General features: G+C 36.4%; 1 protein-coding gene across 1 annotated transcript in view; it reads right to left on the reverse strand.

Annotated features, from left to right (window-relative positions):
• Positions 1 to 10,646, reverse strand: part of LOC107292679 (transmembrane protein 68-like) — a 25,235-nt gene extending 14,589 nt beyond the window's left edge. The window contains exons 1-3 of the mRNA XM_029285197.1: positions 10,379 to 10,646; positions 8,124 to 8,288; positions 6,450 to 6,643 (exon numbers count right to left, since the gene is read on the reverse strand). Coding sequence (XP_029141030.1) covers positions 6,450 to 6,643; positions 8,124 to 8,288; positions 10,379 to 10,646 — 627 coding nt within the window. The remainder of the gene's footprint in view (positions 1 to 6,449; positions 6,644 to 8,123; positions 8,289 to 10,378) is intronic.
• Positions 10,647 to 19,475: the final 8,829 nt, after the last annotated feature.

Genomic DNA, 19,475 nt, shown 5'->3' on the forward strand with positions numbered 1-19,475 from the left:
TAGAACTAAAACCAGAAATATTCCTGTTGGGTATTCTACCAGAGAAATACAATAAAGAGAAAATATATTTAATTATTCATATAATTACGGCAGCCAGGATTGTGTTTGCACAAAATTGGAAAGCACTGAAAGCCCCCCCAGAGGGAGAGGTGATTGGGAAAATACTGGAATGTGCAGAAATGAATAGACTAACAATGACAATTAAAGATAAGACAGAGTCAGACTACTATGAAATCTCGGGAACTTTTTATGATTGGCTGAAAAGAGAATATGGTTAAAAGACAGTTAACATCAATTTAGATGGAAGAAGAAGGAGCAGATAAGGAGGGAGACCCAGGCGACATAGTATTGAATAACTGGAGGTTGTATACATATTTATAGACATATATACTGAGAAGGTTAGATAAATAGAAGTATTAATGTAAGAGAAAATTAATCTTATTGTATATAATACAGATTGGGAAACATGGAGAGAAGAGTTGCTCGGACATTACCCCTGAATTGTATCTGAAGAGGGATGAGAGGGAAGAAAGGAGAGGAAAGAGTAAAGGAGGGGAGAAGGAAGTAGGAAGGTTGGAGGAGAGAGTGGTGAAAGAGAAGAGGAGAGGAGAGGAAGAAGAGGGAAGTAGGGAAGAAAGAGAAGGAAGGGAGAAAGAAGAGAAGAAGGAGTGGGGATGCAGTGAAAGGGGAAATGGGCGAGCAACACCAAAAGTCATGTGTATGTATTTATTTCATTAAAAGTATCTTATATATAAGAATGTAAAAAGAATGTATGTTAATATCTGATAAATATCACAGTATATGTATGGGGGAGAGTTTGGAAAAATAAAAAATAAATTAAAAAAAAAAAAGATCCATCTGGTGGTAATGTTGTCTATTCCAGCTTTTTCTAGGTTACAAAGGAGTAGCTTGTGGTCTACTTTATCAAATGCCTTACTGAAGTCTAAATATACTACATCCACAGTATTTCGTTGGTCTATTAGTTTAGTCACTTTGTCGAAGAATGAAATAAAATTTGGCTTCACTGCTCAGCATAAATAACAAAAATCCCAACACCTCTTTCCAAATGTTGGTATATGTAAATCAAAAGGGGTTTCTGTGTATGTCTTATTAATTAATACATCTAATTAATACATCTAAGTCCATAAATAAATAGTTGCTGTTGTTTGAAGAGATGCTTTGGATTACATGCATTTACTAATTAAGAATAAAATCTTATTTTTTATTTTATTTATTTCATTTGCTTTTTATAGCATTCAAACTATGCTAAAATTTATTCCTTTGGTTTTTTATCATACCTTTATTATTGTTTATAAGGGGCCATGGTGGCTCATGTGGTTGGAACGCTAAGTCAGAAGACCATTGAGAAATTAACAGCTCAGCAGTTCTAACCCAACAGCATGAGCTTCCATCAATTTGTCCCAGATCCTGCCAACTTAGCAGTTTGAAAGCAGTGCAAATGTAAGTAAATAGGTATTACTTCAATGGGAAAATACTGGGGACATGAAAGGAGTCCCCTCAGATGTCCCTTGGTAACTGTGATTGCATCAGCTAATCCTTTCAACCAAAAAGTGCCTTGGTAGGTGCGTCTAAAAGCAATGTAATAATAGTATTGTTTATAAATAACTCACAGCAGCAAACATACCTAATACTCTGTCCTCCTTCTATTTTCCTCACAACAGCAACCCTATGAGGTAGGTTGGATTGAGAACATAACTAGATCAAAGTCACCCAACTAGCTTTCATGGATAACATGGGATTTGAACTCATAATCTCCCACTTTCTAGGCTGGTGCCTTAGACCAAACAAAGTAATCAATATATGTGTGATATTTATCCTAGTATGTTTGGTTTTAGTTTGATTAGTGGTAAAAGGTCTGGCCTAGAAAGCAGGGGACTGTGTTTCAGGCCTGCCTTAGGCATGAAGACCAGCAGTGTGATTTAGGGTCAGTCACTTTCAAGAATAAGCCCTATTCTGCATGTAGACACAGTGTTCACCTCTCTTGCATATCTCTCTTCTATTCCCTTACCTAATAGGCTACTTGAGTGAGCCAATCTGTCTGTCTGTGTTTATAATATTTTATTTTTCACTGCAAGACAATCAACTCTTACAGAACCTGTACGAGCATAGCAGGCTCTCTGTTGCTTTCCTTCAACTTCTGCTCATGCTCATTTTATGTTTTTCACAACTTCTCTAGGATGAGGTAGGAGGACAAGAGGCTTTTGTTCAAGATTACCTGAAATACAAGAAAAACACTTTTTATCATCAGGATCAAAACAAAAGAGGATCCTTTTACCTGCTTAAAGGTAACAATTTATAAAGTTCTATTCTTGTTCTCTTATGGTTTGGTAATTCTTTCTCTTACAAACACAAAGATACACAATACATATTGAATTTTGAAACAGAAAATAAGGTTCTGGTTTGTTTGATACTGTCAGAACCCATATTTCTAAGGCGTCTTCTCCTAACTCTGATTCTAAACTCTATTCTTTCTTCTTTTTTTTTTCTTCAATAAATTTTTTTTATTATTTTTCATCATAAAAAGACATCACAAATATAACACAATATAATATAAAAAACGCCCACATCCCCCACCCACCCACCCCCCGAGACTTCCCAAACCTAATCCCAGGATAATATTCAAATATAAGTAAACAATTATTAATATCTCTAACTCCACAAGATATATAAATTTTACATAAATAAGTGAAATATATATATAAAAAAAAGAAAAAAAAACCAGTTAATTAAAAATCTAAATTATATTCCACTATTCTATGCTTCTTTTGAATATAAACAATCCATCTTCTCCATATAGATAAAAATTGTTCATTTGAGTGATTCTTCAAATAAGCTGAAATCTTTGCCATTTCAGCAAGGTGCGAAACTTTCAATCTCCAATCTTCCATTGTAGGTAAAATTTTACTCTTCCAATTTTGAGCTATCAACAAACGNTAGGGAAGAAAGAGAAGGAAGGGAGAAAGAAGGTAGAGAAGAAGGAGTGGGGATGCAGTAAAAGGGGAAATGGGCGAGCAACACCAAAAGTCATGTGTATGTATTTATTTCATTAAAAGTATCTTATATATAAGAATGTAAAAAGAATGTATGTTAATATTTGATAAATATCACAGTATATGTATGGGGGAGAGTTTGGGGAAAAAAAGGAAAATATTTTGTCATATTTATCATCCTGACCTTCTTGGACTATAAATACTTACTGAGCTTGGACTTTTAATCTCAAGAGCTAGTGGGAGAGAAAGAAAAAAAAATGACTTTTGAATATGTCTGGTCGCAGGGAGGTTGAACATTTTGAACACTTGGAACATTGTGGATTACAACCTTGCCTGACTGATAATTTTCAGGATACATGAGACAAAGGATTACTATAAAATTTTGTCATTAGGACTGGATTATAAAGGCTAAATATAAAGACTAGAAAACTAGAGGAAACATTGTTCCACTCTGAGACTGGTGACATTAGAGGATTTCTAGGAATGATGCCTCAAGAAAAAACTAATACCTTTCAGAAGGAAATATTCTCCATGCTATAGCTAATTCATTAAACAATTGTTGCACACAAAGGAGACATAAAAAGAATCCATAAAGAGACTGAAAATAACCTAGATGATATAAATGACCAAATCTCCAAATTGAAGCTACAACTGGAAAGTTCCCAGATAACAACTACAAAGTATGAACAAATAAATCAGAAAATAGAGGATGAAGCAGAAGAAATGGACCTAGAGATGGAGGAGATAGGAGAAGAGAAATATGGACTGCCATATATAAATAAAATACTGCATAACAATGAAAATACAAAAGACCCCTTACTCCTTTCTCCAAAATACACCTGAGGACAAGGAAGAAAATTCTAGAAAATGGAATATAGAGCAGGCAGGGGAAATGTTTAGGGAATGTGGATGTGCAAAGTTCCCCCTTAAAAATACTCTACCTAAATTGTCTTCCTCATGCCAAGCAGCTTTCACAAAAATAGAAAGAAAAATTTTGGGTGATTTAATTGCCTTAGCCTGGAAAGCTACTTGGCAAAGAAAGAAAGTGAGACTTAGATTTAAAAAACAGAGGATTTGATCTATCAGAAGGGGAACTATCTGTTTAATATGGATGACCCTTAGATACAACTAGATTTTTATAATGGAAGATATGATTAAGAATTAAAATAGCATTTTTTTCTTCTTTTGATATGGGGAATTTGAAAATAAGAGGAGGATTGGTATGAATATTTTTTTAGCTATATAAACGTAAATAATACTGAGAAAATCATAAATGACAAAGATACTTTAAATATTGATGAGAAATCAAACTTTAATAAGAACACAAAAACCAGGATATTGACTTATGAATTGATATTATTGTTATTTGTACAATAGTAGTAAAATATGATTAAGATGTCTACATCAATAGTACCAAGAATTGTAATTGTCTAATGAGGGGGAAATGAAAAAAATATGGGGAAGAAAGGAGGATCAAGGAAAAAATATTGGATTGTGTAGTACTGAATAGATTTATATTGAAAAAGTTAATGTTAAATATGTTGTTTACTAAGCTCTAAAAAGTGTAATTTTAAAAAAATTAATAAAACTTATAAAAAAAATAGTCACTAAGCAATAGATTCATAAAAGCATGGATCAACCACACTAGACAGGACTTGAGGTGCAGACTATGCAAAGATGACACAGAAGATTTCATTTATTCCTTTTTCATCCAGGTCACTGTTCTATGTGCTATAGTCAGTCCCAGATAGGCCCATGGATACTGAACTTCACTACCCATCTTGCCTTGGTCAATTGAGAATTTTATATAATGCTTTTAAATAAGGTGATGATAACAATTAGATCAGCGGTTCTCAACCTATGGGTCGCAACCCCATTTGGGGTAGATCGACCATTTCACGGGGGTTGCCAAGCAAGGCTGTCCGCCATTTTTTCCCCCTTTTCCGGCGGGTGCCTTACCTCCCTTGAGCTGGGCCAGCTAGTGGTCGGCCTGCTCCATCTCTGCCGCTTGCCAGCTACGCCTCGGCCGGAGCAGGGGGCAGAACCACGCATGAACAGCACTCCCGGGCAGGGAAAGTCCTCGACTTACGACCGGTTGGGTAGTCCTTGACTTACGACCGGTTTAGTCCTCAACTTACGACCGGTTTAGTCCTCGACTTACGACCGGTTGGGGGTCACGGCATTAAAAAGGTTGAGAACCACTGAATTAGATTATCAGTTTTAGTAATACTTGTGACAAACGCAGCATTCACTACTAGTGGTAAAATCATCCGGTTATTTTGGTCAGCAAACCACAAATGGAACCAAAGTTCCACTTTAATGCAAGATAGATTCTCTGTTCTAACAAGCAAGGTAGTCTTGTTGCAGTATATAGGTAAACTTAGTATACTTATTTTTGTATAAAAATAAAGTGAACTGTAAATGGCTGAATAAGATTATAATGCCTTCCTTTCTACTCTTGATTATTAAAGAATACAAAATGGGTCTAAAGGGATAAAATGAAAAAACAAACAGGAAAGAATTCAAAATGTTAGGAATCTAAGAGAAAAGGACCGAAATGTTTGAGACTTAATTTTCTCTCCAAGTGCTCTATAGTGGTATGTCAATACTCATCGTTGTTTCCAGGAGATGTGAGTACCAGAAATGATGAGTACCAAACAATTTTTTCCCATAAAGAATAAGCTTGTGCATTGAGTACCAAACAAATAATGAGTACTGGGACAAAATGTTCACGTCAAAATGCATTGAGTACCAAATTCGATGAGTTTCAAAGCAATTAAGTACCAAGGTACCACCGTATTTATAAACTATTTCTACTTGCATGATTAGTTTCATTATTCATTCTAATATGGCCTTTCCCTCCATACTGGATACCTGCTTCAATCATCCTTCTGTATACACAAAATGCCAATTATTTAATCATAAATCTTTGGAATAGATCAGTACTTCCCATTTTTTAACTGGAATGAATATCTAATCAAAGGGTTAAAAATATAAAAATTGAAATTGCTTGTTAAATAATTGAATATTAAGAAAATATTTGAGATACTGAAATATTTATAATTAAGATAATGGAAGAACAGTATTTTCTGTGATGGCAGTAAAGTCGCAGAAGATGTGACATAAACAAGAGGGGAGATACAGTATGGACCTAAGTTAATTGAAGGAAAAGAGTTTTGCTGTTATAACCATGAAGAATTCAATAAAAAGCTATTCCGGTTTGTTCCAAAATTGGGAAATATGAAATAGGCTACCATTACTTTACCTATTTAACTTTTAAACAGCAGTTACAGTAAATATACTTTGTGAGCTGTTAATTCTCAAAAAACCCGACCACAATACTCCCATAAAAAACTAGGTTTTCCAGTTTAGCATCATGTTTTGTCTGATAAACCATAATCAGCAAAGATTTAATAATGATATGAACACCATACTTACCACTTTTGTATCTACAGCTAACTGAGCGAAACCTTTACGCTTATGCCATATGAGCTTGTATGATTCATCACTAAAGAGTGCTTCTCTCATTCCTCCTGGAGAAATTCCAAGTAACTTGCCTTTCTTGAGGACATTTAAACACTCTTCCTTTTTATTTTCTATAATACCTGTCACACCAGTTAATGCTTTAATACCTGAAAGAAAGTGCAGGATTACAAAATAATATGCTATAATAGGGGGGATCAAATCAGAATTTTAAAGTGTGTGGATCTGATTGGGGAAAGATACTGTCTCTTATGTACAGGTAGTTACAACATGATAATAAATAAAGGAGAAAGACATTTTCAGTCTTCATTTGTTTTAATTTTTAATTTCACCTGAAGGGTAAAATACTAGTTATAGGAAAATTTAACATACTTTCAATTAATTTTATATGTTTACAGTTGCAGAACCCATTTCAAAGTGATACCTTGAAATTATTTTTAATACAAATAAGTCATTATGGAAATACTTCACATATTTGGCCAAATAAAAGCATTTTAAAACTTTATACTATGCAATAATTCATTAAGACATTGAAAATTAATCTGTAGTACAAAAAATATATCCATCCTATATATTAAAAAAAAAACAGACTAAGAAATGGCATAATTTTTGCCATTTGGCACAGCATACTTTTATATTACTTTGTTAACCGTCTTGCCTAACCATGTACTTGCGTGGAGAATTTGAAATTTGCATGGAGTTGTGTGGTTTTTAAATGAGCCTAATTGATTTAATATAGAATATAAAAGAGCAATGCCAATGCAAGATGAGGTGTTATAAACAATTTTGTTTCTTGTTTGTGGAAACAAATTAAGGGAATTAAACCATTTGGGTATTTTCTGATAGAACACAGATTAGAGCCAGAGCAACATGGATTAGTAGCAGAAAGAAGTGTCAGATAGCATGCAAGTTTAATAAATCATCATCATCATCATCATCATCATCATCTATTCTGGGAGCTCCTGAAATAAAGCAGGGAAAGAAGGAGCAATGCACACTACCCTTAAAATCATTTCAGCTCACACGTGTTCTCTATGTTAAAAGCCCAGTTCACCTACAGTGATTCTGCAAAACATCCAGAACTGCAGTGTGTTTGTTTGGGGTTAGTTTTATGAAACACTTCTACTAATGACCAAATGACTATTATAATTCATTTTCTTTTCATGAGCAACCTATTCTAAGAACAGACTATATTATGTCAGAGGCCTATATAGAATTGTTAGTTCCATACAGTGCTTTTTTTCTATTTAAAAAAAAAAGGTGCCGGAACTCACACACGTCATACAACCGGCCTTGCCTACCCTACAAGGTTCCATCCAAAAAAAGGTGCCGAAACTCTGTTCTGGGCATTCTATGAGGGAAAAAAAGCCCTGGTTCCATATATAGATAAGAATATTTTTCCCTACTCTTTTGTTCAACCCGCTTCTAAATTATTAATACTAACCAACAATTTCTAGCAAATAGAAAGTGTTTTCTAAAACGAGTTTTGAGAACTTTTGACAGCTGCTGGCTACCAACACCAGAAACTGATCATATAAAAATCCATATTTCAAGTTTCCTAAGTTTGGAAAAACAAACTGAATGAAATGTTTTGCCATCATACATATTAATATAACTTATAAACATCACCTGGAAATATGAAAAGACAATCATCTGCTATTGAGTAACAACACCTGCGCTTCAGAATAAAAATTTTAGCCAGAAAATACAAGTAGTCCAAGGGAACCGCTCCATGGTAATAAATAATTAGGCCTGGCCCATCTGGTATGTTTTCGATGCCATGGAGCTCATACCCTGTTTGAAATGCAAAGTATAAATCAATAATTATTCCATATTATGCTATATAAATCAGTAATGCACTAATTAAGCTGTCATGCATATTTACTGAATGTTTCTATTGCAGAAAATCATATTTTAGATATGATTAACTAATAAGTAGTCACAATCAAACAATTGCCTGAAAGTTCCATGTAGTAAAGCTGCCATCTATGGTTAAACATAGTTTGAATTAAGAGTATATTTTCTGTGAACTTCTTTCATTTATGGAGTCATAGCAAGTGGTGACACCTAACTAATCTTGGCTAATTAGACTTAAGTACTTAAGTACTTAGAAACTAATAGGAAATTCCAGAGCAAAGCAAACAAAACACTCTCTCAGAAGTTCAGTAATACAACTTCTGTAATGTTGCCAAGAAAACTGTATTGCACATGTCTAATATAATTACTTGGGGGAGTGTTATCTTAACCATTTAAGAAACGGTTTCCCCAAAATCCATTCACTGAAACATTCCAGTGACTGAGCAAGAGAGAAGACATTTTCTTTAATTATGTTTTTGCATCCCAAGATCTATCCCAGAATTTGTTATCTATCCTGCTCCCACCTTCTAAGATCATGGTACAAATTGCTACAGATTTTACAGGGAGGGAAGAACCAGCAAGTACTACTGCTTCACTTCTTCAATCAGAGCACCCACAGCAGAATTCTTATGAGATGCTTTCATTGATGGATTCCTATGCTAGAGATGAACAGTCTGAGGAATACTTGGCAGTACGGAAAAGGTTATGCTATGGTGCATAAACTTGAGCATCTGCAGATAACAATCCTGTCCCTCAAGTGTTTCAACTCAACAACTGGAGCATCCTTGTCAAAATTCAGCTGGTACTAACAAGCATGCTACAATTTGTATTTGTAATAACATCACAAGATACTACTGGAGCAGATGTATTTATAAATCTGTAGCCCTTATAGCAGGGGTGTCAAACTTGCAACATCACGTGATGTGTATTGCAACTTTTTTGCCATTGCCGGCAATGGGGTAGGCGCGGATTCGTTATGATTCATCTGGCCTGCGGGCCGGCAGTTTGACACCCTTGCCTTATAGAAAACAGAACCAACAGCTAATGAGCCCCTGCTCCTCCTGGCCAAAAGCGGAGCACTGAAAATAATCAACCATTTGGTGTTGGTTAGTTGGCTAGTAACAAAAGCCTCTTCCCAAATGCCAATTCTTTCTACTATAAAAATGTGGAATAAAATTACACTGCTGGCATTTTTGTGTTTATGTTTGTGACAGGTCTCACTTTCCAAGCATCCTATGATGTAATCAAGACTATACTGTCTTTGGGCTCCTTTACTGAATCATAATATTCAATCATATTGGGTTAGTAGAAGTTGGGAGGCAAAAGAAGCAGAAATCCCTTCCCGTGACCTTCTTTCTCCTCTCAGTGCAACAAAATGCTTCAGCAATACTTGGCATTTCTCAAGTAGCAAAAAACTAATTCTAATGGTAGGCATATGGCAGCTGTGGTAGGTGATCAACAGAAGACTTAACTCTATCTTGACCTGGCAGTACACTTAACACCCACCATCATTCACCGTTAAGTTTGCAACCACCAGGAACTGAAATTTGACATTATTTAAAGAATCAGTAATTGCCCTACCCTGTACTGCAGGACTGGCCAATTACTGAGCCTTCAAACAGATAACAACAAAATTCAAAGAAATAAGACACATAAAGGAAACTGAGGCAAATAAGTCAAATGTATTAAATACTATCATATTCTTTGTTGGATGTGGGTCAATGTTCCCATTTTTAGTGCTTTTGTATAATGCATATTACAATTGGAGGACTTAAATTGCTAATAATATTTTAAAAACAAATATTGTATTAACTAGTGGTTGTTCATCACCCAGAATTATGTTCAGTGACATAGGCAGCCATATACACTTATTAAGTGAATAAATAATTTATGGAAGAGTTTGATACAAAATACTGTGAGTTAAAACATCTGCTATCTCTGTAAGTACAGTTATACTGACACAATCCAACAACTGTAGATAATTCTGTAACAGAATCTAAGTTTCTCACTAATACACATTTGCTTACCATGCCATAATCTTCCATATCCATCCAATATGGTTGCTATAATTAGCTTCACAGGATCCCATATATTACTGCAATAATTTCCATTCAGTTTGAGAGTCCTTTGATACAGGTGGAGGAATAAAGCAGAAAGATAGAAAAATAATACGATGGCAAGTGGAACGGCAAACAATATAGTAGCAAGCAGCAGCACTGAGTAAACAACTATATAAAGAAGATTGTTAAGAAGCCATTCTTCCAAAAGATATTGAAGGCATGTAGAGAAGATCATGGTTGACTATCAAGGCAAGCAGCATTTAGTCACATTCTTTTCACAGCACTAGTGTCTTCAACCCACAGAAAATAATTCAAGTGCCCAGTCAGAAACATCACAGAGATCTAAATATGCTAGCTATGCAACAATCAAGATAATCCTGATAAAACACACCCAAATCTAAATCAACCAATCCAAATGATAGACCCAGTTCAAGTTTATCAAGCACAAAATTAATTACTGGGAAAGGGAATATTGCTAATAGATGCAATTGGATGTGGAGCAAAAAACAAAACAAAACACTTTGCTAGGAGAAAAGAGGAAGTTAGCTAGATAATACTACTGTAAAATGTATTATTTGGCTGTGTCCTAAAACATGATAAAATGTTTCCATCAAGAAGCAAAAATACATTTTTTTTCAATTCCATATATACTGGATAACCATTAGAGGGCAACAAAGCCTTCCTATCTTTTAGCCGCTGCTTAAGGGTCCTCTTGATTTCTGCAATTCAGATCTGGCAATTCTTCTGCAGACCAGTGTTTCTCAACCTTAGCCACTTTAAGATGGGCGGACTTCAACTCCCAGAATTTCCCAGCCAGTATGGGGAAAGCAAAGTTTACTTATTTTTAACAGTATCCCATATTTCAATATATATTTTAATCAAAATAACTGCGTAACAAATCTTAACAGAAGAACTATACGCCACATGGATTTTCTCCATGATGATCTAATGTATTCTTTTCAAGTCTTGTGGAAATCGTTACAAACCATAGCTGACCTTACCTGCAAAACATATCAGATGTTCATACCCATTTATAACCAGGAAGAATAACCACGCAAAAAACCATCCAGGCTACAAAACACAAAGGGCCACTACATAGTTTTTTCCAAATTAAGAATTTTCGTAGCTTTTTGCTCTCTTCCATCGGCCGTAGGGATTTCTGTACTCCAGACGCGTTAGTGATAACCAGCACAACATGTAAGTTATGTACTTGAGAACGTGAAAAACGTTTCTTCCGCTCTTTAACACGCTGCTGCAAGGTGGGTCAGCGTATTTAATTTCAAAGGAATGAACGACAAGGATCTCCTGAAAAAATTTAGCAGATGATATGGGCACAGTTCTACATCCCCAGATGTGCTGGAGGGCGGTTCGCAGACTGGGAATTCAGTGGCCTGCAGTTCAACACATGTGGATGACCTGCTAAGAGGACGATGCTCCGTCCCACAGCCACTCATTAAACCAGTCCTGCCTTTTTCCTCCTCTCTTACGCCTTGTTTTTTTTATCGTTCTCCAAAAATGCAAACCGAAAGCCTGTCCTAACCACGCAAACCTACGGAAGCTCCCAGACAACCGCATCGGTATTGCCTCGCCTCCACTCCACTTGCCTGCTGCTTCTGTCGCTTTCCACCGCTTTCCACCGCTCGTCCCATAGCAGCTCCTGGTCAGTCTTCTATTCAGCTTGTACCGAAGGGGGGGGGACCCCAGACGCAATCAGGGCTCCAAGCGAAAAAGAGCCTTAGCGACAACGTCTGAGGAGTACAGAGGATGAGGGGGTGGGGAAGGACCCACAATGGTCCAAAGAGCGAGGCTGGTTCTTTACATCTCACTCTTCCTGGTCCAGTCTGAAGATTTTATTTCTTTTCTCAGAGAGTAAAACGCCCGCTGAACTCCCACTTCCTTTGACAGTAAAGTTCCCTAACGTTTTCACGAAAAACGCCTGAAGAAAATCCGTACAAGTTACGCTGGTTTCAGAAACGTTCTTGCGACACCAGTTCTCGGAGAAAGGCCAACGGCGTTTTCAATGGGAGCTGAACCGGAACTCGGCAGGCTGGAGCCTCTGTGCAAAAATATAGTGGCTACCAGAAGCAACTCAACGCGTTGCAAGAGAATCCGCTGAGCCTTTAAGAATAGTAACCCTCTCGGTAGTATTTTTATTAGGTTCCCAACACCCCCGAATCCTTCGGATGATGGCAGATTGACTTACAATATGGGATTATCCTGAAGCAGAATTAGAGAGAACGTGCTGTTTCATTAAAAAAAACCCAATATATTTATTTTATTTTTATTTATTATGTGCCATCAAGTTGTTTTCAGTTCTTAGGGGCCAGGTAGATTTTCTCCATGATGATCTATTCTAACCTATTCTTTCAAGTCTCCCAACTGCATTCATCACCACTGTAACTGAGCCCATCCAGCTAGCTGCTGGTGGTCATCCTCTTTTTCTTTTTGCTTCCATCTTCCCCAGCATTAGAGACTTCTCTAGCAAGCTAGTCTTTTTTGATATGCCCCAAATAGGATAATTTTATCTTGGTCATTTGTGCCTTGAGTGAGAAGTCTGGGTTGATTTGTTTGATGATCCATCAGTTTGGGGTTATTTTTGGGTGTCCATTGTATTCGGGAGGGGTGTGTGTGATGGCTGAGTGGTTAAAGATGCTGAGCTTGACAGCTGGAAAGCTAACCATCTGGGTTCTAGACCTGAGCGCCACGTGACGTAGTAACCTCCTGATCCTGTCCCAACTCCTTCCACCCAGCAGTTCAGAAGCATAAGAAATGGAGATGAGCACCGGCCCCTAAAGTCGGACACAACTGGACAGGGGGAACCTTTGCCTTCTTAGTATTCTCAGGAGTCTTCTCCAACACCAAAGTTCAAAGGCATCTATACTTCCTGTCCTGCTTCTTTAATTTCCAGTTTTTGCATCCATAGAGTGTCACAAGGAATACCATGGCTTGCACATAAACAAAAAACAAAAAAACAGCAAAGCTTCACAGTTATCAGTATTCCTGGGAAAATCTGTATTTTTCAGGAAAGGGGTCAGCCAATTAAGTTAAGCAGCTTGCCTTTAATTTTCAATATTGGTGAAATAATATTGTTGGCATCCACTAGCCCCGATGATTTTATTTGAAAAGGCACTTTGGAGTGTGAATGCAACATTTTTTTGTGACTCATGCAAACACCTGTATTTGTTTACCAGAGCTGATGGCTGGATTGAAATTCTCTTCGTAACCATATGATCTTGCAGAGCAACATGATTTGCGTTCATGACTTGCACAGGTAGTACTTGAGTTACGACCACAACTGAACCTGAAATTTCTGTTGCTAAGCAAAACATTTAAGTGAATTTTGTCCATTTTACGACCTTTCTTGCCTTGTTTGATTCCCTTGTTAAGTGAATCACTGCAGCTGTTAAATTAGTAACATGGTTGTTAAGTGACTCTGGCTTCCTCATTGACTTTGCTAATAAGAAGGTCACAAAAATGGATGCAGGACCCTGCAACTGTCATAAATATGAGCCAGTTGCCAACTATCTGAATTTTGATCTTGTGACCAAAGGGATGCTGAAATAGTCATAAGTGTGAAAAATGATCATAGGCCACTTTTTCCAGTGGTGTTGTAACTTTGTATGGTCACTAAATGACCTGTTGTAAGTCAAGGACAGCTTGTAATGAATTGCAGGCATCTGCTGCATTCATGTTCCTATTCTTCTGAATTAAATCTTACAAGAACACCCACAAAAAAATCCTACAGTACAGTAATTTTCTTGAAACACTAACAAGCTAATCAAAAGGGATAAACATTCTTAAAGGACTGCTCATAAATAATTAATAAAATATAGATTTTTCTGGAACCTTTAGAGAGATATGTGCCTTCTGTGATAATTTTAGTACTTATTGCTTTAAAGCCTTCTAATTCTATTTCATTGGTAAGTTAACTGTGTATCAGAATAAAGATTTATTTTTATTTGATTTGACTGGTTGTGAACTAGTGTTCTTATCTTTTTATGGGGGGAGTATTGTTACATGCTGAACAGAAGTATAACATTGAACAAATGATTGAAAAGTAACTTTACAACCAGTCCTTGCATTTACAACCTTTGCAAATCTATAAGGAAAGGAAAACTTAAATAAGATCATAAACATAGTCATGACTTCACTTAGTGACCACTTTGCTTAATAACTGATTTACCAGTCCTAATTGTGGTCATTAAACAAGGACAACCTATATGTAGAACAAGTCCTAATTGTGGTCATTAAACAAGGACAACCTATATGTAGAAACTCAGTCTCAGTTCTGTCTGTGTAGTAAAGGATGTCTCCTAATCATTTCATGCTGTGCATTGTCATCATGAAAGTGAGGATACATTCTCATTCTATTCTTAAGTAATGTCATTTATTTCAGTAAAGTTAAGTGTTAAATAGAAATAAATTGGGTTCTGTGACTTTTGCACCATTTCAATATTGTAAGATAGAAAGCAGAATAGACTCATTTTAAATTCAAGGAAAGAATACTTTCTAAATTTTACTCAGTTAATTTTATAATATACTAGACAAGCCATTACCCATTGGGTCATCCTTACCCAAACAGAAAAACAGAAGGAACTACATGGACAAAAAAGCAGTGGGAGCAGGAGTGACTTCCAATTTTTGATTGACTTCCCATTGACTTTGCTTGTGGGAAGTAGGCAGAGAGCATTGGAAATCATGATCAGATGACTACAGCTAACTATGGTGATGCTGCAGGAAGCACAACTTTGTGTGTGAATATCCTTGACATTTCTGTGTGAATATCCTTGACATTTCAATTACACAAGAATAATGGATTCTGAATTTTCTATGCATTATTTAAGTTGCTGGATTTGAGGTATCTTGATTCAAAATTGTTTGCACTATGATGCACTTTTTGGGTTAATTGAATATTACAAACAAACAGTTTTAGTAGTATATAGATGTCAAGTATCAAATTCATATTGTATTTGAAAAGGTTGATTTAAGTTGCCAAGAATATGATAATGAGAGTTGATGAGAGAGGTGTGTAGGCAGAAGAGATACTATCAGAGAAGAAATACCTCTTTATGTTATTATTTCTCCCACTTCTTGAAGGTGTGTGCTGATGTTTTTCTTCATGACAGCTACGAAAGATAAAGACAAAATTTCTACTTTATGAATCAGAACATACTTTTCATACAATGACGTGAAAAGCAATTATCTTCATTTACATCACTTCTATTATCCTTAATATGATAGGAAAAGGAAAGAGAACCTTTTAAAAATGATTACTTAGATTAGATTCAATTCTTGTCATTTTGAATAGCCACATATTTTAAAGTAATTTGTGAAAAAAATAAAAAGCCTGGCTATATAATAAATGGCTTACCTGAAATAAATGACTTGCATTGAAGGTTTCAGAGTCTTCTAGACATAGAGGATTCTATGATTAATTATCTACATGGATGCAAATAATCAAACCTTCCAATCCAGTAAGCTGTAAGCCTGTTTTTTTCTCCCTGAATTGAGGTTAAGATATTTCTTTTAGCCAGAACTCTACTTGCATGGTTGAGGGACTTCAAGTACTGTATACACATTTTTTAAGTGAGTAAGGAATAGTCAACAAGTAATGTTATTGGCTGGACAACATCATTAATCTCACAACAAAAGAACCAAGCCTTGAGAGTCACAGAACTCTAGTGAAGGAACTCCTGAGCATAAAGGTTGAGGTCTGATATTGAAGGAAGCCAGCTGTCAGATAGTGGTAAAATTTCACATAATGCTGCATTTTGTGGAAATCTTCCTTCTGATGAAACATTAGCAAATACTTTTTAAACAACTGACTCATGCTAAAACTTAGATATGATAATGAGAAACTGGAAGAGAGAAGAAGTTATTAGGAACAATTGGCTGGGATCAAAATCAATAATATCTGGTTTGAACAAAATTTGCTAAAAACCAAGGAACAATCTTACTTAACTAAGCACATTTAGCCTAAAACCTGAATGAGTAGGCATTCCCTTCTTTCACTGAAAAAAGATGTGTTTGTGAGTTTCAGAATTGATTGGACAAAATATAGACTAGAAGAGCCTTTTTATGTACCCTCGCAATCGTTTCCCTTTAGTAGCGAAACAAGGATAAAAAATACTGGTTTCCATAAAAGGTGTACTTTTCTAGTTAACAAGACAAATGGAATTCCGTTAATACTTATAAACTGTCAGCTCTTCAAGGTAGCCAATGTCAGGAAACAGCCCAATAATTGCTAATTTATTGTTGCAAGATACAATAACAGAATCTTGAAGGCCTATCAGAGTTTCCCTCTACCCTTCTTACACCCGACAGAATCAAGGCGGGGTTATTTTGAATTTCTTTCTGACAGCCTTCTTCTTTCCCAGGAAAAACTTATCTTTTATTTTTCATTACTTGTTTCAGCATGCCTTCTTAAAAGTTCTCTCTTTCTCTCTCTCTTCCTCTAAAGAAGATCTATAGTCCTCCCACTTCTCTTTCCTCCAGGTTATGTCTTCAAAGAGGTTTTGCAGTACAATTCTGAGATTAAGTAACCCTGGGCAATATTAACCCTTCTGGTAAAAGGACATTGTCCCTGTCCTCAAATGCAGCTACCACTAATTTTTTCTGTCAGATTTTATTTTCCTGGGCTCCAAGATCACCGCAGATGGGGACTGCAGCCAAGAAATTAAAAGACGCTTGCTCCTGGGGAGGAAAGCTATGGCAAATTTAGACAGCATACTGAAAATCAGAGACATCACACTGCCAACAAGAGTGCTTAAAGTCAAGGCCATGGTTTTCCCAGTTGCAATGTATGGCTGTGAAAGTTGGCCCATAAGAAAGGCTGAGCGCCAAAGAATTGAGGCCTTTGAACTATGGTGCTGGAGAAGACTCCTGCGAGTCCCTTGGACTGCAAGGCGTTCAAACCAGTCAGTCCTAGAAGAAATCAACACCGACTGCTCTTTAGAAGGCCAGATCCTGAAGTTGAAACTCAAATACTTTGGCCACCTAATGAGAAGGAAGGACTCACTGGAGAAGAGCCTGATGCTGGGAAAGATTGAGGGCAATAGAAGTAAGGGGATGACAGAGAATGAGGTGGCTGGATGGAGTCACTGAAGCAGTAGGAGGCGTGAACTTAAATGGACTCCAGAAAATGGTAGAGGACAGGAAGACCTGGAGGAATGTTGTCCATGGGGTCGCGATGGGTCGGACATGACTTCACAACTAACAATAACAACAACTAATGTTTTCGAAGAATTAATCAAAGATTGTATTTAGAATATTTCATAACTGGCTATCTTTCATAATTAACAATATCTTCTTGAATTCCCTTGGAATCTGCATCTTTTCATCAGCCAAAGACCACATAAGTTCAACTTTGCTAATTGCCATTTTATTTTTTACTCTCCTTGTCAAGTTTCCTCACAACTGATCTCCTGTCAGATTCCTAGTCACCTGCCCTTTTCTAACAGGAACCATGCTATAGAGCTTCTAAAAGGTTTCTAGAATCTTCTGTAAAGTCTTTTTGAAAATTTCTTATACAAATGTAAAAGTTATTCATTGCCTTAAGCCCCTTTTTAATAAAGGTATATGAGATCCCTGCACATTTTCCCATTGCCTTGGAAGTGGTCTACATGATAAAGAAGACAAGATTATTGTCTGACAGTATATAAAGAAATGTATGTTTACAGTATACGTTTCTTTATAACTAAATAAATCTAGAAATAAAATGTACACTTCTTTATAAGCATATAAAGAAATTTAAGTGAAAAATAAAAAAGAATCTCCCTTATGAACTCATATAATCCTGTTCACAAGTATGATTCAGTTCCTAAAGTAACTCAGAAGGGCCAAAAGTGACACGAATGAGTATCGAATGTTTGTGAAATGTGCTGACTTCTGGAGAGGAAGACAGAATTACTGAGCAATTTCTGGATGCTGTGGACAGAAGTAAGAATAATAGCAGAAGATATAAAATGAAATGGGCTTGTGAAAGCTGAAATAAAGAACAGAGGCTTCCTGCTTCCTCTAATAACTACCAGTCTTGTAGGTTGGTACCCTCCAGATTCTGTTGATTAAACAATGCCATCTATCAGGACTCCAGAAATGCACCATTTGTAATTGAATGTGGGAAAGGCTGGTCGAAGAGAAGCTGCCAAGAGAATGGTCAGATAAAAGACAATACAGCCTACAGCTGGATAATGGGCAGTGCAAGAGGCTCAGAAGAGACATTCCCTAGTTTCTAAGGCTGTAAAAGAGATGAGATGAGGAGGAGAGGATTGTACTTTTAGATTTGCAAGATTCTGTCAATCTAACTTTATAATAAAGTAGTATTAGCTCATCTAGTAATGCTTCCTATCTGAATTGCCATGCTAGGCTACCCCAATCTTGCAAGTCTGAAAATACGATTCTTCCCTATCTCCTTTCCCAGTCTTAGCCATTGCCAGGTCATGTTGGTAATTGCCTTGCCTACTAGTGAACATATGTATGTATATATGTACAGGTCATGTAATACTCTGCCTTGCCATGTCTCTTCATTGGTCTTTCATGTAGGTCAATTTGTTCAATCCAGTACTCGTCAATGGAGATTCTCAATCATCCAAGTCATGGTTGTCCCAAAGGTGCTTTTTTTCAAAAGGCAATTGGACTTTCTTGGGTTTTTTCTTTGAAAATGTTTTGCTTTTCATCCAAGAAGCTTCTTCAGTTCTAAGTCAGAACTGTAGAAGCTTCTTGGATAAGAAGCAAAATGTTTTTAAAAAGCAAGCAAACAAACAAGAAAGTCTAATTGCTTTTTGAAAAAAAAAGGGACAGTCCAGTACTCAGTCAACCTTCATGGTGCACTAACTTCAGTGCATTTTCTTCATTGTCCATCAGATATTCTTCCAATGCCCTTTTTTCTTCTGCAGTTAACTGGTATACAGGTAGTCCTTGACCTATGTCTGTTACTAAGCAAGACAGTTATTAAGTGAACTTTGCCCCATTCTATGCCTTTTTGCCACAGTTGTTAAGTGAATCACTACCGCTGTTAAGTTAGGAACATGGTTGTTAAGTGAATCTGGCTTCCCATTGACTTTGC

This window comes from Protobothrops mucrosquamatus, unplaced genomic scaffold (genome assembly GCF_001527695.2).
Source record: "Protobothrops mucrosquamatus isolate PMUCROS unplaced genomic scaffold, P.Mucros_1.0 scaffold1401, whole genome shotgun sequence".
Taxonomy (NCBI): domain Eukaryota; kingdom Metazoa; phylum Chordata; class Lepidosauria; order Squamata; family Viperidae; genus Protobothrops; species Protobothrops mucrosquamatus.